At 46.0% G+C, this 25,659-nt stretch overlaps 1 protein-coding gene across 2 annotated transcripts in view; it reads left to right on the top strand.

Annotated features, from left to right (window-relative positions):
• Window positions 1-21,350, top strand: part of LOC120033521 (mitogen-activated protein kinase kinase kinase kinase 4-like) — a 50,407-nt gene extending 29,057 nt beyond the window's left edge. Inside the window, exons 11-31 of one of the 2 annotated variants that reach the window (XM_038979898.1) lie at window positions 725-797; window positions 1,034-1,244; window positions 1,683-1,928; window positions 2,033-2,119; window positions 6,367-6,522; window positions 7,175-7,405; window positions 8,293-8,399; window positions 8,506-8,627; window positions 8,740-8,837; window positions 9,610-9,788; window positions 10,164-10,275; window positions 10,478-10,771; window positions 12,425-12,542; window positions 12,794-12,964; window positions 13,162-13,305; window positions 13,476-13,610; window positions 13,736-13,836; window positions 13,957-14,106; window positions 15,079-15,238; window positions 18,434-18,573; window positions 18,824-21,350. In XM_038979898.1, the coding sequence (XP_038835826.1) occupies window positions 725-797; window positions 1,034-1,244; window positions 1,683-1,928; window positions 2,033-2,119; window positions 6,367-6,522; window positions 7,175-7,405; window positions 8,293-8,399; window positions 8,506-8,627; window positions 8,740-8,837; window positions 9,610-9,788; window positions 10,164-10,275; window positions 10,478-10,771; window positions 12,425-12,542; window positions 12,794-12,964; window positions 13,162-13,305; window positions 13,476-13,610; window positions 13,736-13,836; window positions 13,957-14,106; window positions 15,079-15,238; window positions 18,434-18,573; window positions 18,824-18,907 (3,119 nt within the window). In that variant the 3' untranslated portion in view covers window positions 18,908-21,350. The remainder of the gene's footprint in view (window positions 1-724; window positions 798-1,033; window positions 1,245-1,682; window positions 1,929-2,032; window positions 2,120-6,366; window positions 6,523-7,174; window positions 7,406-8,292; window positions 8,400-8,505; window positions 8,628-8,739; window positions 8,838-9,609; window positions 9,789-10,163; window positions 10,276-10,477; window positions 10,772-12,424; window positions 12,543-12,793; window positions 12,965-13,161; window positions 13,306-13,475; window positions 13,611-13,735; window positions 13,837-13,956; window positions 14,107-15,078; window positions 15,239-18,433; window positions 18,574-18,823) is intronic. The other variant, XM_038979899.1, reaches the window with a different exon arrangement.
• The last annotated feature ends 4,309 nt before the right edge of the window (window positions 21,351-25,659 follow it).

The raw sequence follows: 25,659 nt of genomic DNA, 5'->3' as shown, positions 1-25,659 counted from the left end.
GGGCCATGTATCGTGAGATTTTGAGTGAAAACCTCCTTCCATCAGCAAGAACATTGAAGATGAAACGTGGCTGGGTCTTTCAGCATGACAATGATCCCAAACACACCGCCCGGGCAACGAAGGAGTGGCTTCGTAAGAAGCATTTCAAGGTCCTGGAGTGGCCTAGCCAGTCTCCAGATCTCAACCCCATAGAAAGTCTTTGGTGGGAGTTGAAAGTCCGTGTTGCCCAGCAACAGCCCCAAAACATCACTGCTCTAGAGGAGATCTGCATGGAGGAATGGGCCAAAATACCAGCAACAGTGTGTGAAAACCTTGTGAAGACTTACAGAAAACGTTTGACCTCTGTCATTGCCAACAAAGGGTATATAACAAAGTATTGAGAAACTTTTGTTATTGACCAAATACTTATTTTCCACCATAATTTGCAAATAAATTCATTAAAAATCCTACAATGTGATTTTCTGGATTTTTTTCTCCTCATTTTGTCTGTCATAGTTGAAGTGTACCTATGATGAAAATTACAGGCCTCTCTCATCGTTTTAAGTGGGAGAACTTGCACAATTGGTGGCTGACTAAATACTTTTTTGCCCCACTGTAATTGTTACCCAGAAATGATTTGATGTTGAGATAAAAACGTCTGCATTGGGCCTTCGTGTGCTTTACATTTACACTGAATAGCCCATGTTTCTACATCTTGCCACACTGTCCACGTCTTGTTTTTCAGATGAGACTGAATATGAGTACAGCGGGAGTGAGGAGGAAGAGGAGGATGCTGGAGAGCAAGAGGGAGAGCCTAGGTAATGTCTTAGTGTTACAAGTTTATGTACACAGTTCATTTTGCAATTCACAATATAGCGGGATATCTCTGCTCACCTGCCACCAGCGTAGCAAACACCTACCTGGAATCGCTAAACAACTCCACCCATCTGACACAGAAACAAACTAACTGTTCCCTTGAACTAAATCATGAACTAACTCACTGTTCCCTTGAACTAAATGACTATTCCCTCGTATCCGCTGGTCCACCCTGCAGCTCCATAGTGAACATGCCGGGTGAGTCGACGCTGCGTAAGGACTTCATCCGGCTGCAGCAGGAGAACAAGGAGCGCTCGGAGGCGCTGCGCCGACAGCAGCTCCTGCAGGAGCAGCAGCTCCGTGAGCAGGAGGAGTACAAGCGCCAACTACTGGCCGAGAGACAGAAACGCATTGAGCAACAGAAGGAGCAGAGGAGGCGACTGGAGGAGGTAGAGTTAATAAACATTGATTCATTGATTTTGTTTTTAGTAAAACTTGTATGTAGAATTTAGGGTGTGAGTACAGTGCGAGGTGCTGCATGCTCTGAATAACTCGATTGGCTAGTTCTGCTGTCTGAAGAAATGGGCGGGGTGTAGGTTGATCCTGCAGCCACGATTGGACAGAGAAACTGTGATCACCCCATAGAGGGTCGAACTTGGATAGCCCACAATGACGCAGCCCATGCTGTCACAGAAGACTGCCATTACAAGGATAAAAGGTGTCCTATATTTTTAGATCTATAGACCGCTGCTCCTCGCTTGGTCAATTCACCAAAGCCTGTATTTGACTTCCCATCCTCTCTTGTTTTCCTCAAATCATTCAGATCACTGCTACTATGGAAAATCATTGCCATAGTAGCAGTGACATCTCATAATATCTTTGAACAGGGAATCCCAACTAGAATTTCAGCTCTCCCTGTGTGTCGTATCCCTGAGGTTCTCTCTCTGTTGCCCCCTCCTGGTGCCTCACAGCAACAGCGACGCGAGCGCGAGATGAGGAGGCAGCAGGAGCGCGAGCAGCGCCGCCGCGAGCAGGAGGAGAAGAGGCGCATGGAGGAGATGGAACGACGGCGGAAAGAGGACGATGAGCGCCGGAGGGCGGAGGAGGAGAAAAGGAGGAGCGACCGTGAGCAGGTAGGTCTTTAAATGACAAGAAGCACTCTAATTGGCCTACATGCTGGGCAGTTTTGTCACTTCCTGTATTTCATCCAATCATGGAGGCTGTGTTTGATTGACAGGAGTACATTCGTCGGCAGCTGGAGGAGGAGCAGAGGCACCTGGAGATCCTGCAGCAGCAGCTGCTCCATGAACAGGCCATGCTCCTGGTAAGAAACTTGCATCCTACCACTCTTACTCTCCCGGGGCGCGTTCAGGAGGGCGCAACGTTACAGACCGTTCAGAAATTGGTTACGTAGAACACCCATGAGTCTTTGTCAAGTAGAATAGGGAATGGTGTCTGGAGCTGTATTCTATTACATTTGTATTGACAATGTTGTACCCCACTGAGAAAGACCCTGTTTTCAGGACTGTATCGCACATTTAGGAGCAATCTCTTTTCTAGAACATAGATGGTAATCAAGGCAAGGTGTTATGGCTATATTGTATGAATAATGGTTGATGTTAGCTGTTGTATAGATTTGTCATTCGGAAATACCCTACAGGAAGATGGGAGTTCCTATGTTTCTCTGCCGGTGTCTCTGGTTACATTTACATCCTGAGGAAATGAGTTGAGATATCGATACAGATATACACTGCTCAAAAAAATATAGGGAACACTAAAATAACACATCCTAGATCTGAATGAATTAAATATTCTTATTAAATACTTTTTTCTTTACATAGTTGAATGTGCTGACAACAAAATCACACAAAAATGATCAATGGAAATCAAATTTATGGAGGTCTGGATTTGGAGTCACACTCAAAATTAAAGTGGAAAACCACACTACAGGCTGATCCAACTTTGATGTAATGTCCTTAAAACAAGTCAAAATGAGGCTCAGTAGTGTGTGTGGCCTCCACGTGCCTGTATGACCTCCCTACAACGCCTGGGCATGCTCCTGATGAGGTGGCGGATGGTCTCCTGAGGGATCTCCTCCCAGACCTGGACTAAAGCATCCGCCAACTCCTGGACAGTCTGTGGTGCAACGTGGCGTTGGTGGATGGAGCGAGACATGATGTCCCAGATGTGCTCAATTGGATTCAGGTCTGGGGAACGGGCGGGCCAGTCCATAGCATCAATGCCTTCCTCTTGCAGGAACTGCTGACACACTCCAGCCACATGAGGTCTAGCATTGTCTTGCATTAGGAGGAACCCAGGGCCAACCGCACCAGCATATGGTCTCACAAGGGGTCTGAGGATCTCATCTCGGTACCTAATGGCAGTCAGGCTACCTCTGGCGAGCACATGGAGGGCTGTGCGGCCCCCCAAAGAAATGCCACCCCACACCATGACTGACCCACCGCCAAACCGGTCATGCTGGAGGATGTTGCAGGCAGCAGAACGTTCTCCACGGCGTCTCCAGACTCTGTCACGTCTGTCACATGTGCTCAGTGTGAACCTGCTTTCATCTGTGAAGAGCACAGGGCGCCAGTGGCGAATTTGCCAATCTTGGTGTTCTCTGGCAAATGCCAAACGTCCTGCACGGTGTTGGGCTGTAAGCACAACCCCCACCTGTGGACGTCGGGCCCTCATACCACCCTCATGGAGTCTGTTTCTGACCGTTTGAGCAGACACATGCACATTTGTGGCCTGCTGGAGGTCATTTTGCAGGGCTCTGGCAGTGCTCCTCCTGATCCTCCTTGCACAAAGGCGGAGGTAGCGGTCCTGCTGCTGGGTTGTTGCCCTCCTACGGCCTCCTCCACGTCTCCTGATGTACTGGCCTGTCTCCTGGTAGCGCCTCCATGCTCTGGACACTACGCTGACGCACAGCAAACCTTCTTTCCACAGCTCGCATTGATGTGCCATCCTGGATGAGCTGCACTACCTGAGCCACTTGTGTGGGTTGTAGACTCCGTCTCATGCTACCACTAGAGTGAAAGCACCGCCAGCATTCAAAAGTGACCAAAACATCAGCCAGGAAGCATAGGAACTGAGAAGTGGTCTGTGGTCACCACCTGCAGAACCACTCCTTTATTGGGGGTGTCTTGCTAATTGCCTATAACTTCCACTTTTTGTCTATTCCATTTGCACAACAGCATGTGAAATTTATTGTCAATCAGTGTTGCTGATTGTGGACAGTTTGATTTCACAGAAGTGTGATTGACTTGGAGTTACATTGTGTTGTTTAAGTGTTCCCTTTATTTTTTTGAGCAGTGTATATATACGTGTGTGTATATATAAAGTCACCTTTTTGTTTCTTTATTGCTCAGCATTCACCATTCTGTCTTGCTTCCCATAAATTGAACCATTCCACACTATTCACCCAATCCTCAACTTTGTTTCTATTACTCGCTAAAGAAGGTTGTAACATTTATTTGTGGGTAATGAAATGAAAGAATCAGCAGTTTAAGGAAGACTTTATTTAACATGTTTGTAGGCTTGAATTTATCAAGCTCACTTCATCTTTATAGAACTAAGCTGAATCAGTCTTCAAGTGCTTAATGTAATACAATTCACCCCCCAAGGTAGCATTAGCTTATACATGCCATTAGCCACTTTCCCCCATGTCTAATGTGCCTCAACTCAGCCGCGCACTCTGCATCAGGAGTTCAAATGGCGGGAGCTGGAGGAGCAGCGGAAGGCAGAGCGTCTCCACAAGCGTCTGCAGCAGGAGCAGGCCTATCTGCTGTCCCTCCAGCACGACAATAAACCACCGCAGCCCTGCCAAAAGACTGAAGACCCCAAGAGAATGTCCCCTGACAGTACTAGCAAAGCCCCTCAGACAACGTCCCCAGGCCCCGTTGGCGATAGAGCCCCAGCTCCACAACCCCACTTCCTCAATAATTCTAATGCTATTGCTTCACGGAGAACGTCCTGCGATAACACTAGGTCCCCACAAGCCCATTTCCTGGACAACGTTACTGCTAACGCCCCACGGAGAATGTCCTCGGATACCACAAAGTCCCCACAAACCATGTCCCGGGATAATACTACCAAGGCCCCTCAGAAACTGTACCCAAACAGTGTTGATAAAGACTCAGAAAAGACCACATCTGACAATAGCGATGCCCTAGCCACCCAGTCTACAGACGTTACTAAACCATCACAGACCGGGGGCCTAGACGGCCCCAAGTCCCCACAGACAGACCGCTCGGAGCCTAGCGACGCTCTCGGTGATCCTCAGCCAATCAGAGAGGTGAACCCCAACACGACATCACTTCCTCCTTCTGCTGCCTGCTGCTACTTCTATTCTAGCTGCCTGCCCCCCCTCTCCACACAGCGTGTTGTTAGTCCTGGTGGTGTGAGCTGGAGTTATGGTTTTCTTTTTTCTTTCAGTTATCGTCTTAAAATAGTGTTTAATACCTCACAAAGTCCAATGTAGCACTGCGTTTAATGTATGCGACACAAAATAGCCCAAGTCAAAATAGCCAATAACGTTACCGTACTAGGATAACAATGTTATCGTTGTCTGTTTCGGTGGCGCTGTGCAAAATGATTAGTGAGGAGACTACTCAGCCAACCATTTTGTTTGACCTTCTGGCTAAGAGGAGAGGACAGTCAGAGAAAAGAAAGCCAGTCGCTCACAACCACCGCCTCTCTAAAACTGTACTGCTTCACTTCTGGCTCTAGTCTTTGCTTGACTATCTGATGCTTCTCTACTAAAACATCTGAGGATGACGTGTCTGAATCTTGAGAGGACTGAGCAAGGAAGAGACTAAGTATAGACTGAAGCGCTGCAAGCTGGTTCTCTGTCAACATCATTTTGCATTTAGGACCAAGTGGTTTGATTACGCAGAACACGGTACATTTTCTCTTGCCATTAGTCAGCTATAATTAATTTAATGGAAAATGCATCTATTTTTCTTTCATATGCATTCACAGTTGAGTTGCCATACCTGAATGTAACACATATTTAAATCAATGGGCTTGAATTGATATAGCCTTAGGCAGTAAAGTAAGGCGGTGATGAGTCGAAGCTGTCAGTACTTCACATATTGCTGTCTCTACTGCAGTGGTGAAAAGCATACGAAGTAGTCAGGTGTTCCTGCTCTTGTCTTCCTCTCACATACCTACTAAATAAGCGTGAAGGTTTGTAATGCGGCTGTGCCTTGTACTGTTCAGGTAAGTGACTGGAGAGGGTGTCATGCATGTGGTCAGCTCAGGCCCACACTAACGTATGTGTGCTGCCGAGTCCCAGAGAGAGACTGTGTGCTGCTGGGTCCCAGAGAGAGACTGTTCTCTGGGATGACTCCCCTGGAGGTGTAAGATGTCATTAACAGACTGTCTGAGGTGGGCTCGTGTGCATGTCAACGGACTTTCCCTCCCTGTCGATAACAAGGCGTCGGCTTCAGTGTTGACTCTTCCTCGTTCTCCTTGTCTTTCTCCTTGTGTGTTTTGTCGTTGAGTTAATGCCTCAACCTTGACCCCACTGATCCTCACTGACCCTGTCTGTCTGTCCTGCCCTCCCAGGCCGACGAGCGCTTCCGAAAGAACATTCAGGGCTCCCCCCAGACCGCCCCACCCACCAAGCAGCCCCCCGTGCCCCCCCGCTCCGAACCCTTCTCTAACGGCAGCTCCTCCTCCGAGTCTGTCCCGCCTGCCATGCACCGGCCCATGGAACCACAGGTAAACCCCTCCTCATCCTTCCCTCCCTTCTCTCTCTCGATCTACCGCTCTCCATACAGTAGGTTATCTGACAGCAAGGCATTGTCGCCACGAGTTGTCCATTCTAGCACCCACACAGATATAGAATGATATATCTCTGTGAGTGAGCTAGTAGAGGTCCCAATACAATGACATGCTCCATCATGTCAGTAGATCTACTCAAATCTGTTATGTGTCATAGTGGGATTTCTGGAACCTTCCACTAATTGACCTGAGCAAAAGCTTGTCCCTTCAGTGGTGTGATAAACCTTACCCAGGATGCCAGAGGAGGCTGCATGTGATTGGCTGCTTGGCTCCCCTTCTCATCTCCTTGCCCCTCTCACTGTGCCATTCAACTATCTGTTGTCCTGTTATTTGTCTTCACTGTAAATGTTTTTGTGCGTGAACCTGTGACTGTTTCTGTTGTCGCTTTTGTTTGTGTACGTCTCGAACTGCATGATGTCTGTGTATGTGCAATGCATGTCTATTATATGCATATACATGTAACATATGCATATGTTTTCAGCCATGTCCTTCATTTCTGTGCCTTCACTCTGTGGTTTGACCTTCTCCCCCTCCCTCCTACCTCCCCCCTGTTCTCTCCCCTCTGTGTGTCTGTCTGTCTGTCTGGAAGGTCCAGTGGTCCCACCTGGCCGCTCTTAAGAGCAGCAGCGCCGCCCCGCCCCCCGTCGTGTCTCGCTCCCATTCCTTCAGTGAACCCGCGGTTCCTAGTTTTGCACATCTCCATCTGCGCTCCCAGGAGCCCCACAACCACCACCTTCACCCCTCTGCTGCCGCACCATCAGCTGCACGCACTGACCCCCAGCCCCTCGCCTCGGGCCCCAGCGACGAGGTGCCCCCCAGGGTAAGAGAGGACAGCCCAGGGGACCCCCTTTTCCAGCCCCAATTTGTGGTCCCCTCAGAGGGGCAAGATAGCAATGTCTACAGCCTCTCTGGGTGTCCCATCCAACAGCAGTGGGATTACACTGTGGGCTTTGCCTTCACCATTATAAGGCTGTGTCCCACAGCATAGTGTAGGTCTACAATAAAGTAGATTAGTCTGGTTCAGTAGTATAATCAGTGATTGATAGCAATCTTGAGAAATATCTCCTGGTTGTAGCTGCAATTGTCCCAGTGTACAGTACTGGAGTCCCTATAGTAACTAGCTTTACTCAGTGCTGTGCTTCCACTGGCTAACTACACACCATATGGTCCTGCATGGCTTCATGAGTTGTTCCTCTTCTAGTACTTCACTGTGTACATCATGCATGCCCATCATATTCACTCTGTCCACTAATGTAACGGAGGGCCGACCAAAACCGTTACCTAGACCAGCGTTTCCCAAAACCCGGTCCTGCCCACCCCACATTTTAGTTTTTTGCCCCAGCACTACACAGCTGAATCAAATAGTCAAAGCTTGATGACGAGTTGGTTATTTGAATCAGCTGTGTAGTGCTAGGGCAAAAACCAAAACGTGCACCCAGGACAGAGTTTGGGGAACCCTGAACTTAGACCACTGCTTGGTGGGGATAATAGATCATAGCTATTGAATAATGATCTGGGTCCAGAGTTTATTACCAATATCCATGTCTTCTCTGTAGATGAATAAAATGATCCAGCGATGTAGTTGGAGGTTAGAATGCACATTTGGGAAGAGGGATTGGGGCTATGCAGCGGTGCTAGGACCTGCTGTGGTGTTAGTTTATGCTCCTGTAGCCAGGTGTGTGAGGGCGTCTGTCTTGTCTACCACAGGTTCCAGTGAGGACAACGTCCAGGTCCCCTGTGCTGTCACGCAGAGACTCTCCTCTCCAGGCCTCTGCCCCGCCTAGCAACCAGGCAGTACAGAGGAACGCCGGCAGGTAGGTGGTCAACTCTGTGTGGTGTTTGAAAAAGTTGAATTGTTTGCAGGGTGGGTATGGGGAAGTGTGTGTTTTCAATCTCTCTCCTGTGTTGCGTGTCTTCCAGTAATGCGGAGCCACGTCTGCTGTGGGACCGAGTGGAGAAGCTGGTTCCCAGGCCCGGCAGTGGCAGCTCCTCTGGCTCCTCCAGCTCCCAGGCCGGCTCTGGGGAGAGGTTCAGAGCACGCTGTGAGTAACACACACACACACACAGAATACACACAGCATACTGGATGTACAATACTGCATTTAGTGTCTTGTAGGTCTTCCACTGATGTCATTTTACCATCATCTCCTCCAGCATCGTCTAAGTCTGAGGGCTCCCCACTGCAACGCCCCGACAACGCTGCTAAAAAGCCTGACGACAAGAAGGACTTTGCCCGACCCAACCGGCCAGCCGTAAGTACCTATCTCTTATGACTGTATCCACGTACTGTTTTAGTGGTGGTCCCTGCAACTGGCTGTAAACCAGGCCAGCACTGCAGCCTGCTACAGTAACACAGTGTGGTGGTGTTTCTATGGCTGACTATCCCGTTGTCTTGTCTTCTGGTGTTCCCTATGGGCCATGACACGACAACCTGTGGCATCCCATTACTCCAACGATGTGATTATGGGGGGAATTTGTATAGGGTGACGTGGTAAGCAAGCTTGCATAACAATATGTCATGCTTTTGATGCTATGCTTATTTCCACACTGCATGGGCCACCATGAATGCTAAAACGTTTCAGAAGAGGGTTGTCCTGTGAGAATTTCAGGGCCCAATTCCATCGCTCTTCCATTTGCCTCCCAGTCATTGGTCGTCCTCTCCTTGGCTGCCACGTGATTGGCTGACGATGCACCTCTGACCCGCCCCTCTTCCTGCTGTCTTCTTTCCTCCTGCTGTCTTCTTCTTGCCTCCTGCCTGCGCCGTCCCAATCCAGTTGCTCTTCACCTGGCACATCACAAGTTAACTGTTTTCAGCAGCCTGTGTTGGCTAGCTCTTAACTGAGGTTAATGTTATGGCCTTAAGGTATGGGGAATTGATGCTCCCGTCCTCGACCCAGTTCAATCTTTTGACAATGCATCCTCCCTCTGTAAGACTAGTAGTCAGTAATCTGACATGGTTTAAATCAGTGACAACCTTTCGGGAAGGGAGTATTGAAAATATTCAGAGCCTTATTTGACCTCTAGGACCTGACGGCCCTGGCCAAAGAGCTGCGGGCGGTGGAGGATGTGCGTCCCCCCAACAAGGTGACAGACTACTCCTCCTCCAGCGAGGAGTCAGGCACCACCGACGAAGACGATGATGAAGAAGTGGACCAGGACGCAGCAGACGAGTCCACCTCGGGAGCAGAGGATACCAGGGCCGGGTACGTAACAACCCTGACCTCTCAACTCTGACCTGGGCCCGTATTCACAAAGTGTCTTAATCTGCGATCAGGTTTCCCCACATCCTTGTAATCTCATTCATTATGATCTGAAAGGCAAAACTGATCCTAGATCAGCACACTGACACTCTATGAACTCGAGGCCTTAGTGATACTGCCCTAAAGAAAGGCTTTCAGATGCAGCGGGCGGCACTCCTTGATGTTATATTATATCAACATGAAAAGTCGATCAGATAATATATATACTATATAGCATAGAAAGACTTGTGTGAGGTGAGTCATTGAAAAGTGCGATATATAAGTCCCATGTATTATTAATAATTGGAGTTTGAATATGAGACGTATTGTTTACACCAGGAGAGGTCTGAGTAACGGAGAGACTGCATCCCTGAAGACCTTACTGGCCCACGACGACTCAGAGAACGACCTCACCACACCCTCCAAGGATGGCACCTTGGTCATCAGACAGGTAGGACTGCAGAAGACCCTCTGGCTGTTATCATGTCCTCCTCTCTTTTTCCCCCACCCACCCACTTCCACCCCTGGTTTCAATTGTTATCATCTTCTTTCATTTCCTATGTTGAGTCTTTGTTTGCTGGTAAAGCACACTATCATGTACAGTTACTAGTGGAAAACAACGAGATACAAGTTGAGGTTGTTCTTGGTTACAGAGCGCGGGCGACAAAAAGCGCCCGGTGGTCAATGTCTCTTCATCCTCCTCCGGTCCCAGTGTGGCTCACGGTCAAGCCGTTCAAGCACATACTCCTCCCGGTCCCGGTAACGGTCACCAGGAGAAAAACGGCTTTGCCGGCCGCATTCACCTGCTGCCAGACCTTATTCAGCAGAGCCACCACTCCCCCACCTCTTCCTCATCTTCCATCTCCAACTCCCCCTCCTCCTCCTCCAGCCATGTCAGCCCAGCCATGTCCCCCCAGACCCCCCTGGACAAGCTCACTGCCATCGAGGTATGTCCCCCGTCCCTTAAGCTGGCTACTCTGGTTGTTCAGTCTACTCTGTCCCCTGTTGGCTGGCTACTCTGGTTATTTAGTCTACCCTGTCCCTTAAGCTGGCTACTCTGGTTGTTCAGTCTACTCTGCCCCCTGCTGGCTGACTGACTGAACTGACTAATGATCTCTGGGCTGCTTCACCTTCTGAATATTACTCATAACGCTGCCTCTAACACTAGTGCCACCTAGTGTGGGACCTTAGCAATGAGCAAGTGGCTTTACTAGTCTAGAGAGCGTTTTTAAAACACTTTGCCCAGGTGCAAGCTGGGAGGTGAATTCTATGTAGTCCATCTTGTCAGCGGTAAAGAGGTTGTGGAACACCTCATTGGACTTCATCTCCCATCTCTCCACGGCCCTAGTGCTTTGATGCCATTTCACTCTAGCAGTTTAGTAGTAGGCTGCGCCTGGGTGGTAGCTAGCATGCTTGGTGTGCGGTGCTTTTGGACAACCCTAGCCTGTATGGATTTTACTGCCCAACTAAAGGTGTGTGTTAGCATGATAACGCTACTATCATGGAAGACACCAAGACACTGAACAGCACGTCTACCTTTAGCCTAATGATAAACTGCTGCATTTTGATGGTGGCGTTTGAGCAAATCTGTGTGCTTTACACTTTACACTTTTTTCATATTTCATCCCGTTTCTCTCTGAATTTCTGTTTCTATCCTGAACACGCCATCTTTATTTCCTTTCCATGTTGGTTCTGCTTTCCTTTAAGTCACTGACCTTGATTTTCATGTCTGCTTCCAACAACTGCATGTCATCTTCCCATGCGTTTTGTGTGTGTTTTGTTTTTGCCGTCCGTAGAGTAGATGTCATGTTTGATTACTAGATGATGAGAAATGTCCTGATGTACAGTGTATTGTAACAGAACCCAGTGTGTAGATAGTTTTATGAAGCCCTATGGTTTTTAAAGCAGGTCTGAGTGATTCTCAGTTTTAGATTGGCCAAGCCTGCAGGCCCTTCCTATTGTACTGTTAATTGGCTACTATAAATCCTATTCAGCCTTATGTTATTGTAGCCCAGCAATAAACATGTCTTCCATAGAAAGTCATGAGCGCAGTAAAATGGATCCATTGCTGAGTTCAAACCAGACTCACTGCAGCTGCCATAGCTCCCCCTGTTGGGGAAAAAAGTATTCTTCAATACAAACAGATTATACAACAAATAATATTGTAATATTTTACAGTATGAAGCCTAGGAGAAATAGGCTCAGGCAATACTGATAGTGTAGCAGACCAGGTTGAATTACAGGGTGATGGGGATCCTTTAGGGTGGCAGGTAGCCTAGCCTAGCCATGGGCCAGTAACCAAAAGGTCTCTAGTTCGAATCCCAGAGGCGACATGGTAAAGAATCAGTTGATGTGCCCTTGAGCAAGGCAGTTAACTCTAATTGCTCCTGTGTCACAACTAATAATGTCTGACCTTGGCCGTGACCCCACTCTCTGAAGGGGTCCCGGGGGGAGTTGTGATATGCAAAAAACACATTTCCGTTTCACACCTGCATATAATACACACTTAAAACAGGACAAATATAAGCACCCAGCATTCTTATATCTGTCCACTGTTGTGTGTGTGTGTTCTGCTCTCACTCCCGTGCCTTTGTCGCCAGACCCAATCGGCCAGCAACACCATGCAGAAACACAAGTCTTCCTCCTCCTTCACCCCCTTCATCGACCCGCGCCTCCTGCAGGTCTCCCCCTCTAGCGGCAGCTCCCTCAACAACATGGGTGAGTCACCACCTCTTCCTTCTCTAACCTTTAAATGCTGGTTTAGGATCAGCTCTCTCATCTTATCCATTAACAATATAATCATCTCTGGGTCAGTAACTAGGAGTTAATATACCCTGAACTATACATAGAACATAAGCAGTGGCTTTGGCACAGGAAGTGTAATACAGAGCATGATCATCAAGGGCTATTAATGACAAAGCAAAGCACCACCCCTTCTCCCTCTGACCTCTGACCTTTGGTGTCCACAGCGGCCTTCGGGAACGACGGGAGGCTGGTGGACGCCCTGAGGGCTGACCCGTCACGTAAGGGCTCCGTGGTCAATGTGAACCCGGTCAACACACGCCCCCAGAGCGACACGCCTGAGATCCGCAAGTACAAGAAGAGGTTCAACTCTGAGATCCTGTGTGCTGCACTATGGGGTACGTACCTGAGAAAGAGATGGGTGGATGAGTAGAAGGATAGAGTTGATGGATGAATAGATGGATGTGTGATTTACTGATTGGATGGATGAATGGATAGATACAATTGATAGGAAATCCATCATCGGTTTAGTGACAAGCATGACAGACCTGCCCCCCCCCATCTGACTGGTGCCTGTGTCCCTGTCCTCTCCCAGGTGTCAACCTGCTGGTGGGGACAGAGAGTGGTCTGATGCTGCTGGACCGTAGCGGTCAGGGGAAGGTCTACCCCCTCATCAGCCGACGGCGCATCCAGCAGATGGACGTCCTGGAGGGACTCAACGTCCTGGTCACTATATCAGGTATGGACCACGGAGGTGCACGGACACACAAATACACACTCTCCTGAATTATCCGGTACTCAAACTCATTCTCTCTTGTTTTTCTATATCACCATCCTTCCCTCTCTAAATCACACACACACACACACACACACACACACACACACACACACACACACACACACACACAGGGAAGAAGAACAAGTTGCGTGTGTACTACCTGTCCTGGCTGAGGAACAAGATTTTGCACAACGACCCAGAGGTGGAGAAGAAGCAGGGCTGGGTCACTGTAGGAGAGCTGGAGGGCTGTGTACACTACAAAGTTGGTACGTTCCACTCCCCATTTACCATCAGAAATGACACTTTTCTCTTGTTACAAGGCTGTAGCAGGTCCAAGTCCAATCTTGACGAGCGGTCAGAAATAAAACTTTTTTTCCTCTCTTGATTTCAGTGAAATATGAGAGGATCAAGTTCTTGGTTCTTGCCTTGAAGAACTCTGTGGAGGTCTATGCGTGGGCCCCCAAGCCGTACCACAAGTTCATGGCCTTCAAGGTACAGTAAACTGGCTCAGGCTGTAGTCGGACCACCATGGCATTGGTTTACATTCACATTTCCACTACAAATATGACCTTAAAGGTGAATTATGTCCATTTTAACGTCTTCCTCCTGCAGTCGTTTGGTGACCTGGTGCACAAGCCCCTGCTGGTTGACCTGACGGTGGAGGAGGGCCAGAGGTTAAAGGTAATCTACGGCTCCAGCAACGGCTTCCACGCCGTGGACGTGGACTCTGGGGCGGTTTACGACATCTACCTTCCCACACACGTAAGAGACCCATCCATCTCTCATTCCTCTGCTTCCCGTTTTTCCACCAATCCATGGCTGAGTCTCAAACCCAACTCTTTCACCACTCGATATGCGCGTTCACGAGCCAATCTCAAATGCTGATTGTCAAGGGCTCCACTGCGCCCTTCGGAAGCCTCTTTGTCCTCTTTTATCCTATGCCGACTCAGCGCCCATGGCACCAACTTCTTCCCATGAATCTTAGCATGTTACCTAGAAACAGTCACTACTTCCTCGTCCTCACATTTTCAGAAAAAGTAAAGATAAATCAATACATTTAATTAATTTTGAAGTTTAATTCCGAGGAGGTCTTAGTGACAGGATTTTACATCTAGCTAAGGAGTTTAGTGTGTTTCTGAAGTTTGTACACAAACTTGTCCATTATTAACTTGCTAGGTAAACCTGAGCCAGTCACTGCTGTGCTGTGCAGGAATAGGGAGATGTCGTTTTGTTTTTACTACTTTCTCACTGTATATCGGAGTATGCGTCTGTCTGCCCAAGGTCCCCAGTGCCCGTGTTTCATTGCAAATGAGTCATGCTACAAGACAGGTCACAGGAGACAATGCTCGGAAATGGATTTAGATAAGTTGCAGTTGGGACATCGCGTGTGTATCGTCTCAATGCTCATTTTGGCCAAAACACTGACAGACTCGAGTGATCACTGTCGAACACAACAGCAAGTGGCCACTCGATAAAGGACTTAGGGGCCAAGTCTTCGGTTTGAGATTCAGCATGGGGGCATATTCATTAGGTCACACTGTATCAAAACATTTTTCAACGGAAAGTGAAAACAAGTCTTTCTTATTGGGCAAGTACAGGTAGTCCCTCATTGTTTCAGTTGATTTTTTTCTTCAGCGAAGTTCTTTATGAATACGACCCGAGACTAACCATTTTTTCTTTCTCTGTTTGCTCTCTCGCCTCCTTCCTCCCCCTCTACTCTTCCTCTCCCTTCAGATCCAGACCAATATCCAGTCCCATGCCATCATCATCCTGCCCAACACGGATGGTATTGAGCTGCTGGTGTGTTACGAGGATGAGGGCGTCTACGTCAACACCTACGGACGCATCACCAAAGACGTGGTGCTGCAATGGGGCGAGATGCCTACCTCAGTGGGTACGTAACACTCACACACTGGGACGCACATACAGTGCATTCAGAAAGTATTCAGACCCTTCACTTTTTCCACATTTTGTTACGCTACAGCCTTATTCTAAAATGGATTAAAATAAATGGACAAGTTCCTCATCAATCTACACATGATACCCTATAATAATGAAAAAGCAAAACAGGTTTTTAGACATTTTTGCAGATTTATTAAAAATAATAAACTGATATCGCATTTTACTTAAATATTCAGACCCTTTAATCAGTACTTTGTTGAAGCACCTTTGGCAGCGATTACAGCCCAGAGTCTTCTTGGGTATGACGCTACAAGCTTGGCACACCTGTATTTGGGGAGTTTCTCCTATTCTTCTCTGCAGATCCTCATGCTCTGTCAGGTTGGATGGGGAGTGTTGCTGTACAGCCATTTTCAGGTCTCTCCAGAGATGTTCAAGTCCGGGCGCTGGCTAGGCCACTCAAGGACATTGAGACATGTCCTGAAGCCACTTCTGCATTGTCTTGGCTGTGTGCTTAGGGTCGTTGTCCTTCGTCCCATTCTGAGGTCCTGAGCACTCTGGAGCAGGTTTGAAACAAGGATCTCTCGGTACATTGCTCTGTTAATCTTTCCCTCGATCCTGACTGGTCTCCCAGTGCCTGCTGCTGAAAAACATCCCCACAGCATGATGCTGCCACTACAATGCTTAGGGATGGTGCAAGGTTTCTTCCTGACGTGACACTTGGCATTCAGGTCAAATAATTTAATCTTGGTTTCATCAGACCAGAGAATCTTGTTTCTCATGGTCAGAGTCCTTTAGGTGCCTTTTGGCAAACTCCAAGCAGGCTGTCATGAGCCTTTTACTGAGGAGTGGCTTCCATCTGGCCACTCTACCATAAAGGCCTGATTGGTGGAGTGCTGCAGAGATGGTTGTCCTTCTGGAATGCTATCCCATCGCCACAGAGGAACTCTGTCAGAGTCACCATCAGGTTCTTGGTCACCTCCCTGACCAAGGCCCTTCTCCCCCGATTGCTCAGTTTGGCTGGGCAGCCAGCTCTAGGAATAGTCTTGCTAGTTCCAAGCTTCTATTTAAGAATGATGGAGGCCACTGTGTTCTTCAATGCTGCAGACATTTTTTTGGTACCCTTCCCCAGATCTGTGCCTCGACACAATAGTGTCTCGTAGCTCTGTGGACAATTCCTTCAACCTCATGGCTGGGTTTTTGCTCTGACCATCCACTGTCAACTGTGGGACCTGTATATAGACAGGTGTGTGTTAGAGGTCGACCGATTAATCGGCATGGCTGATTAATTAGGGCCGATTTCAAGTTTTCATAACAATCGGTAATCGGCATTTGTGGACGCCGATTACATTGCACTCCACGAGGAGACTGCGTGGCAGGCTGACCACCTGTTATATGAGTGCAGCAAGGAGCCAAGGTAAGTTGCAAGCTAGCATTAAACTTATCTTATAAAAAACAATCAATCTTAGCATAATCACTAGTTATCTACACATGGTTGATGATATGACTAGTTTATCTAGCGTGTCCTGCGTTGCAAATAATCAATGCGGTGCCTGTTAATTTATCATCGAATCACAGCCTACTTCGCCAGACGGGGGATGATTTAACAAGCGAATTCGCGAAAAAAGCACTATCGTTTCACCAATGCACCATAAACATCAATCCCTTTCTTAAAATCAATACACAGAAGTATATTTTTTTAAACCTGCATATTTAGTTAAAGGAAATTCATGTTACCAGGCAATATTAACTAGGGAAATTGTGTCACTTCTCTTGCGTTCTGTGTAAGCAGAGTCGGGGTGTATGCAGCAGTTTGGGCTGCCTGGATTGTTGCGAACTGTGTGAAGACCATTTCTTCCTAACAAAGACTGTAATTAATTTGCCTGAATTTTACATAATTATGACATGACATTGAAGGTTGTGCAATGTAACAGCAATATTTAGAGACTTAGGGTTGCCACCCATTCGACAAAATACGGAATGGTTGCGCATTTCACTGAAAGAATAAACGTTTTGTTTTCGAAATGATAGTTTCCGGATTTGACCATATTAATTAACTAAGGCTCGTATTTCTGTGTGTTATTATGTTATAATTAAGTCTTTGATTTGATAGAGCAGTCTGACTGAGCGGTGGTAGGCAGTAGCAGGCTCGTAAGCATTCATTCAAACAGCACTTTCCTGCGTTTGCCAGCAGCTCTTCACAATGCTTGAAGCACAGCGCTATTTATGACTTCAAGCCTATCAACTCCCGAGATTAGGCTGGCAATGCGAAAGTGCCTATAAGAACATCCAATAGTCAAAGGTATATGAAATAAATGGTATAGAGAGAAATAATCCTAGAATTCCTATAATAACTACAACCTAAAACTTCTTAACTGGGAATATTGAAGACTCATGTTAAAAGGAACCACCAGCTTTCAAATGTTCTCATGTTCTGAGCAAGGAACTTAAACATTAGCGTTTTAACATGGCACATATTGCACTTTTACTTTCTTCTCCAACTCTGTTTTTGCATTATTTAAACCAAATTGAACATGTTTCATTATTTATTTGAGACTAAATTGATCTTTATTTATGTATTATATTAAGTTATAATAAGTGTTCATTCAGTATTGTTCTAATTGTCATTATTACAAATACATATATCTAAAAAATCGGCAACTTATTTTGGTCCTCCAATAATCGGTATCAACGTTGAAAAATCATAATCGGTCGACCTCTAGTGTGTGTGCCTTTCCAAATCATGTCTAATCAATTGAATTTACCACAGGTGGACTCCAAGTTTTAGAAACATCTCAAGGTTGATCAAATGGAAACAGGATGCACCTGAGCTCAATTTTGAGTCTCATACTAAGGTGTCTGAATAATTATGTAAATAACGTATTCATTTTTTTTTTAATTAGCATAAATGTTTAACTTGTTTTCGCTTTTTCATTATGGGGTATTGTGTAGTTAAAAAAAAAAAAAAAAAATGTATTTAATCAATTTTAGAATAAGGCTGTAACGTAACAACATTTTTAAAAAGTGAAGGGGTCTGAATACTTTCCGAATGCACTGTACACATGTTTAAGACACACAGGAGTGGCTTGTGGTGAAACTAAGTTTTATACCTTTAATTTAAGTACATAGTTGTTTTCAATAAACACACACACACTTTCTTACTAACTTGATTGTCCATCTGTGTGTGTAGCCTACATTAGGTCCAACCAGATCATGGGCTGGGGGGAGAAGGCCATAGAGATCAGGTCTGTGGAGACAGGACACCTGGACGGGGTCTTCATGCACAAGAGAGCCCAGAGACTCAAGTTCCTGTGTGAGAGGAATGACAAGGTAAGTTATGCATACAACACACTGCTTACTTGCATAGATGTTCATCAATGTTGATAATGATGCTACTCTCTCTCACACTCTCACACTCTCTCTCTCACACTCTCTCTCACACTCTCTCTCTCACACTCTCTCTCACACTCTCTCACACTCTCTCTCACACTCTCTCACACTCTCTCTCACACTCTCTCTCTCACACTCTCTCTCTCACACTCTCTCTCTCACACTCACTCACTCCGTCTTTGTCCTGCAGGTGTTCTTTGCGTCGGTGCGTTCTGGAGGTTCCAGCCAGGTCTACTTCATGACCCTGGGCCGTACCTCCCTGCTTAGCTGGTAGTGTACACACACACCCAGCAGCATGAAGACAGCACCCCTCAGTTTATTACCACCATAATGATGACTCATGACAATGATTATCTTGAACTTGACGTACAACTGGAGTACCGAGCTTCACTGAGCTCTGAGGCGGCGTGATACCTAAATATCACCTGTTTCAAATAAGAAAAGACAATTGCACGATAAACGGACTGAAATCATGAAGGGGAGGCCTCGGGGTCCCTATAGGCTGATGGGACTGTGTTTGTTTGTGTCAGTTGGTAGTGTTGTCATCATGCCCATTGGCCACTCTGCTCTGACAACAGACGTCATCAGCTTTCCTGGGTTCTTGGCCCCCAAACCCTACTAGAGCCTTCCCTTACCTCCTGCACCAGTGAGAGTAGGGATCTGAGCCCGACTTATTCAAAACACTAGTAGATGTTAATGTGTGTCTATTGGAAGAAAAGAGAGGGGGGATGTATTGTGTGACAGAGGGAGGAAAAGAATGAAAGAGACTGTTGCGGAGGAAGGGAAGCTTATAGCACCAGACAGGTGAAGGGTCATACAGTAGTTTGTTATTGTGTTTAGTCCAGGTCATGTTCAGGTCAACTTCTGTGTTGAGAGTTTCTTAGATCAGTTCCTCTGACTGACATGCCGTTGCATTTTCAAACGGGTCGTGCTTGACATTGAAAATTTAACTTTTGTCTCTTTTTCACTCTGGCCTTCCTCTTGATAAGGGTTCAAACAGGGTTAAAGTGTGGAGAGAAGTTTCATCAAAGATGTCGACTTAACCCTTAATAGGACACTGCAACCTTATAGGGGCCTTTCCAGTCCCATATACTCCTGAGGGTTTTTTCCAGCCTCCCTCAACTTTAACGTGCCACATTGCCTCTCCTTGGTCGTGTTGGGCAAACTGTGAATGGGTTGATATGTACAGTAGACTCTAGAGAATGGTCTTGGTCATGACTTTGACCCACCATTTGGTAGCATGATGACCAGGGTATTCAATGGAACAAGTGTCAAGATTAAATATACCTTAACGATTTGTAGATGAAGCTTTAAAATCCACAACATATCCAAATGTATCAGCAACCACAGGTTCGATTTGTTTGTTTTTCATTTTAATGGGCCCCTCCACTGAATTCAGGTTTGCGTTTGTCGCTACTTGTAAAATCTGTTGTGACAAATGCATTAGGTTTTGCTCATAACTCCTACAGGAAATGTATCAAAATCTGACATTTGAGTGAGATTGAATTATTACATGTAAAAACTATTATGAAGCAGCATGGCCCCCATTTTGATACATTTGTGAAATCGTTGTAATTCGACGTTGGACTCTTTAATACCATCAGACCACCATAGCCTGGTAGCTTCACCCCCTCAGCTTGTCTGCATTATTTTAGTATCTTGACTCTGAGGGCAGAAGGGAACATTTTGTTTTGTACAGTCTGTCCCAGTCCAGGCAGTAGTATGCTATGGATTAAAGCAACACGACAACAACCTGGAAGCTTTTCCAAACCCCAGCAGCTCCTGGTTGTAATTCTTTAGTTTTCCTCTCGTCTCTTGATCCAACTAGTGAAAAATGGGACTGCACTTGTTTGTCCTAATGTTTCCTGGTTAGCCAGGGTGCCAGTCTGAAGCAGCAGCAAGGAGCTCCACTGTCATTGTCTTCTGAGATAGACTGGCACCCTGGTTAGATTCTTTGTATGTGTGTATGGACAAACTTTTTTTTCAAGAATGGAAATCATAATGTCTCTATGGTCACATGTCCCTCCAAAGCTTGACCCTCTTACAGTGGACTGTCACATCCTGTTTGGGTGAGATGATTCCAGGCCTCTCTAAAGAACGCAACGCTGTAAGATTATAGATATGAGATGCTTTCTCATCTGTGAAACGCGGTGCATGCCAAGATGGCATAAGTCACACATTTTAACAGTGTTACAAACCACTACAGAAAGTATCGATTACATTTTTAACTCCTTAGTTTGTTTCTGTCATTTTTATTACCCTTATAATTATGCGGCTGCAGTGGTTTATAAAAGTTAATGCACACATTATGTTAAATGTTTACAGAGGCAATGTTTTGTTAAACCAATGTGCATCAATATAAATATTTATGGTTTATTTTAGGGCAATAATCCCTTTTTTTTTTTTTTTTAGCTTTTGTATCATTTGGAGGTTCATGTACAGGAATAACCCTCGACCTCTGTTCATTCACTTTTCAAAAATGACAAAATTCTGAGTTTAAATCACTGATTTTCCTGCATAACACAGCAGTGTGCCCTTGGCCGTGGCAACGTTGCAGCAACGCTGTGACAAGGTTCTCTGCCGCCCAGGTGCCAGGTGACATGTTTTCCTCAAGTGTTTCTACCATGCTACTCTAATTTATGTCCTCTGTGTATTATGGGAATTGTTGTATTTTCCTCAAGGTCTTTTTTCCATTGAATAAAATCCTAAGTAATTTACTAAATTGTGTGGGGTAGTTTTGTAACCCTTTAACATAAAGCATTCAGTCTTCTCTATTGTGTGAAATAAATGTGGGTCTGTAAACAAATCGAATGTCAAATGAATCTGAGCCTAAGAAACATTATGGAAATATTGTATTTTAAGTGTTCCAAATATGGTAACATTTATACAAACCATGTAAAAGAACCCCAAGTAAATGTTGCATGACATTTCCATAATTTAACCCATTTTAATTAATTTATCTTCAAGTAAAGACTCCTTGTACTTCTGTCAGCTCACCACAAGATGACCCTGTACCACGCACTGCTCCTAGCTCTAGCCTGTCTGCTCTAGCTTCCTCCCAGGCAACTCGAGCCGGATGTTTTATGTCAACCATCAGCAGGTGAACTGAAAGGTTTGTTTCACGATAAGACATTTTCACGTTTGGGCCACATACAAGTGCCATAAATTTGGCTAGCCGTTTGTATGTAGCTAGCTTGGACGATGTTACTGGTGGTTCTGACTATCAATATTTCGGTATGAATTGCACGTCGAACTTCAAAAGGAAGCAGCAATGCTGCAGGCAGTCTAATCCTGTCAACGCTAGCTAACTAGTTAGGTAACCTACAAACGGTATCATTTTGCAGCTGTCAATTATTTTACATTTTAGCTAGCCAACTTTGTGTCGAATGCCACGCCCAGCAGCTGTTGGCACTGTAGACTAGAGCATGTAAGGACCACTAAGTAAGTGCTGCTGATTCTAATGTCGCTAACTTGGATACCTACGACTGGTGAGTGAATTTCTTGTGCTTTTTAAGTTAGACATTTAGCGATCTAGATCACAACAGGCTCCGTGTGTGTTACCCAGGCCAGCCTGCACGTGTCCCACTGTCTCCTCTTGTCCATTCAGCTGTAAGAGAGAGGGGCACCTGCGCCCCAGACATGAGCATGGAGGCCTCATGAAAGATTAGATTTTTTTTTTTAAACAGAAGCCACCATTCACAATTGGGCGGGCTGACTGGGGAGTTGTCTGGCCTGGGCAATGGGTTTGCTTGGCCCAACAGCTGGCCTGTCCTATGAGGGTCTCTCCCTTTCTCCTGCCTGCCTCCAGGTCCTCACCCTGGCCCCATGGACCACAACACTCCTGCTGCTGCTCCTCACCGACCTGGCCCTCTCTGCCAAGGCTGGAGGCAGCCTGTCAATAGCAGCCATTACTGGTCAGTGGTCAAAAGTAACTAAAGGGACAAAATTATTAAACCTATTTTTTTTATTAGGGCAAAATTATTTTCTAAATATTTCCTCAACTTTCATCCAGTTTTGTGCCTACTGAACATGTGTATGTTGACTGAGATGGCTGGAGGTCATTGGTGACGTGGCCCTTGTAACTGAAAAGCCAGCGGGGTCAAATAAAAGGTCCGAGAGCACAGTGGCCATAGATGCTATTAAATTACTATTCTAATTCCTTATTCTATGACAGTGGCCATACGGCCCTCTTCTGCTCCCTTTGACACTGGTAGCGCAGTGTCTTCTAGTAAAAGTGTCCCCGACTCTCTACTTCACTACTTGCCTTTTTAACCGTAATTTGCGTAGTTCAGGCCTATTGTCCTAGGCCTATTACTGTTGAAAAAACATTTGAAACCAAATCTTCATCTAACCTTTGAAACTGTGTGGTGTTTGGAGTGCTGTGTTGAAGACGACCTGCCATTTTGAGGAATGCCAGCTATTTGTGGCTGAGAATGCAAATCGGGGTATAGGTGAACTTCCAGCAGTTGTTGCTGCAAAGACACCTGTTTACTTTAAGTCGAGGGGGCAAGTGGTCTCTAAGCCACTGTAACAGTGTGGCTAATGGTCAATGGGCTACTGTGTTATTAGACTATGTTATACAGTATGTTGGGTGGACCGCCAGCAGTTGTCGTAAAGACACCTGTTTACTTTAAGCCGAGGGGGCAGATGGTCTCTAAGCCGCTGTAACTGAGAGTGGCTGGCAGCTTACGGTCAATGGGCTACTGCAGCGTTCACCAACTGGCGGGTCGAATTTGATTGTATTTAAATGTAAGCGAGGTTTGTAATGATTGTTAAAGTCAAACATATTTGTTTGGACTTCTTGTGGTCAATTTGCAGTCTACAAATGATTTGTAATTATGTTCTGGCCCTCCAACCATCTGCTCCAGAAAACATTGGCCCGTGTCTGAATCTAGTTGATGATCCCTGGTCTACTATGTTATTAGACTGTTATACAGTACCATGGGCCAGCTTTACTCTTTTGCCTCCAGCCCTCCAACATCTGCCCGGGCTACTCTGCTCTCCTCAGCTGCTGTGGTTCTATTACACAGCCAAGGTAATACTCAGTGCTAAAACACAACTCCGATACGCTCACAGTCCCAACAGTGACTTATGTGAGTGTCAGATAAACAAGTCACAGTTGGGAGCATTTTACTTTTGTTTATAAAGAAAGTTCTGTCCAGCGCCACCAACTCCATTTAAACTTGCCTAAATACATGCAGTGTTTATCCCAACTTAAAGTTCAGGAACTAAACAAATTATTTGTGCTTCCAAGTCATTTCCCTTAAAGTGTGCCGCCTGGAACAATAAAAAAAAGTCCCCCTTTTCATACTCATTCCAGCCCACCCTACATGCCCATCCTGTCCCCTTTCACCCCACTGCGATTCCCCCTTCCCCTCTTGCATTCGCTGTAAGGACATGCAGTGCTTTTAACATGATTTACCCCAGTAGAAGTGTGTAACCCTGACCCTCACCCCAACCAAGCCAAAAACAAAGGGGTTAGAGCTGCTGCAGTTCCCCAGCTAGCCAGGTGTTCCTCACCCCAGGCCAGTGTTCTAGTAGCGCTGGCCTCATGTTGCAGCTGCCTGCATGACTCCCTTTGTGTGCCTCTGTTATTGACCATACACCCCCTCTTTGATTCATTGCTCACACAGGGGAAGACCCTTTCAGAGTGACAGGGGCTGTGTGTGTGTGTGTGTGTGTATATATCTCTGTCTAAGCGTGCCTATAGGAGACTGGGTTCATATGCGCCTGCCCGCCTGCGTTTGTGTGTCTCATTGTGAGGTCACTGCACTCCCATTGGTGGAGCCAGGCAGCCAGTGTCTAACCGAGGAATGGTCGACATTGTAGCTCCATCTGTTGAGACACTCATTGTTCAACCTGCCTGGCTTTCTTGGGGAAAAACTGTACCTTATGGTAAACACACTATCCTTGGATTTTGGGTTTGAAGAGTAGGAAGCGTATGGAATGTGAAATACTTTATTTTTTGCTCACATCTGTTGAGCAGGGGGGGATCTATGAACTTCTAAAAGCTTTCTCTAATGCTGGAATGAACCAAGTTATTTCCTTAAGGCCATTTTACTAAGGAGGTTTGCTTTGTTTGGCCATTGGATGTTTTACTGAGGTCAGGGTAAGTGGAGATATTAGGCCTAACAATTTAGGCTCTTTCTCATCAAACCATGTTGTCTGTTTCAATGCAGAATTTCAATAGGCTTATGTCTTCTGACAGAATTATAACAGGTTTTTAAAAAAAAAACAAGTTGCCATGAGCGTTTGTAATGACATCAAATATGTTAGTATTTAGCTGTACCCAATTAGGCCTTCGTGTTATTTTTCCTTGGAATGTGTAGTGATTTATGTTTGACGAAGGGCATGTCTCTTCACCAGTGGAGTGGTCACCTTTGAACACGTTGTCTCCCCGCACCTGTGTGACCGGTTTCTCTTTCTTATAGGGCTCTCACAGGGCTTTGGGGCAATGTCTTTTCACAGCCTCTTTAAGGGACTTGTAGCACGAGAGGGTGTATGTTATGAGACACTGACTGTGCACATGTTTTGTTTCAACATTTAGTTTATTGTGGTTTTACAGTTTAGTGAAAAATACCAAATCGTGAGGAGGCTGTAGCAAGTTATGCAACACTTCTTTCTGAAAATAGTAATCTATTGGGGTAGTCTGAATTTGACCTAGATATACAGTGCCTTCAGAAAGTATTCACGCCCCTTGACTTATTCCACATTTTGTTGTTAAAGCCTGAATTCAAAATGGATTAAATATAAACAAATTCTCACCCATCTACACACTATCCCATAATGACAAAGTGAAAACCAGTTTTTAGAAATGTTTGCACTTTTATTGAAAATGAAGTACAGAAATCTAATTTACGTAAATGTTTACACCCCTGAGTCAGTACTTTGTAGAAGCACGTTTGGCAGCGATTACAGCTGTGAGTCTTTCTCTTACAGCTTTACACACCTGGATTGCGCAACATTTCCCCATTAATTCTTTAATCATTGCTAGACAACCCTTTTCAGGTCTTGCCATAGATTTTC

Source organism: Salvelinus namaycush, chromosome 40, assembly GCF_016432855.1.
Source record: "Salvelinus namaycush isolate Seneca chromosome 40, SaNama_1.0, whole genome shotgun sequence".
Lineage (NCBI taxonomy): Eukaryota > Metazoa > Chordata > Actinopteri > Salmoniformes > Salmonidae > Salvelinus > Salvelinus namaycush.
Note: the sequence above shows the minus strand (reverse complement) of the source record. Positions and strands in the feature narration are given on the sequence as shown.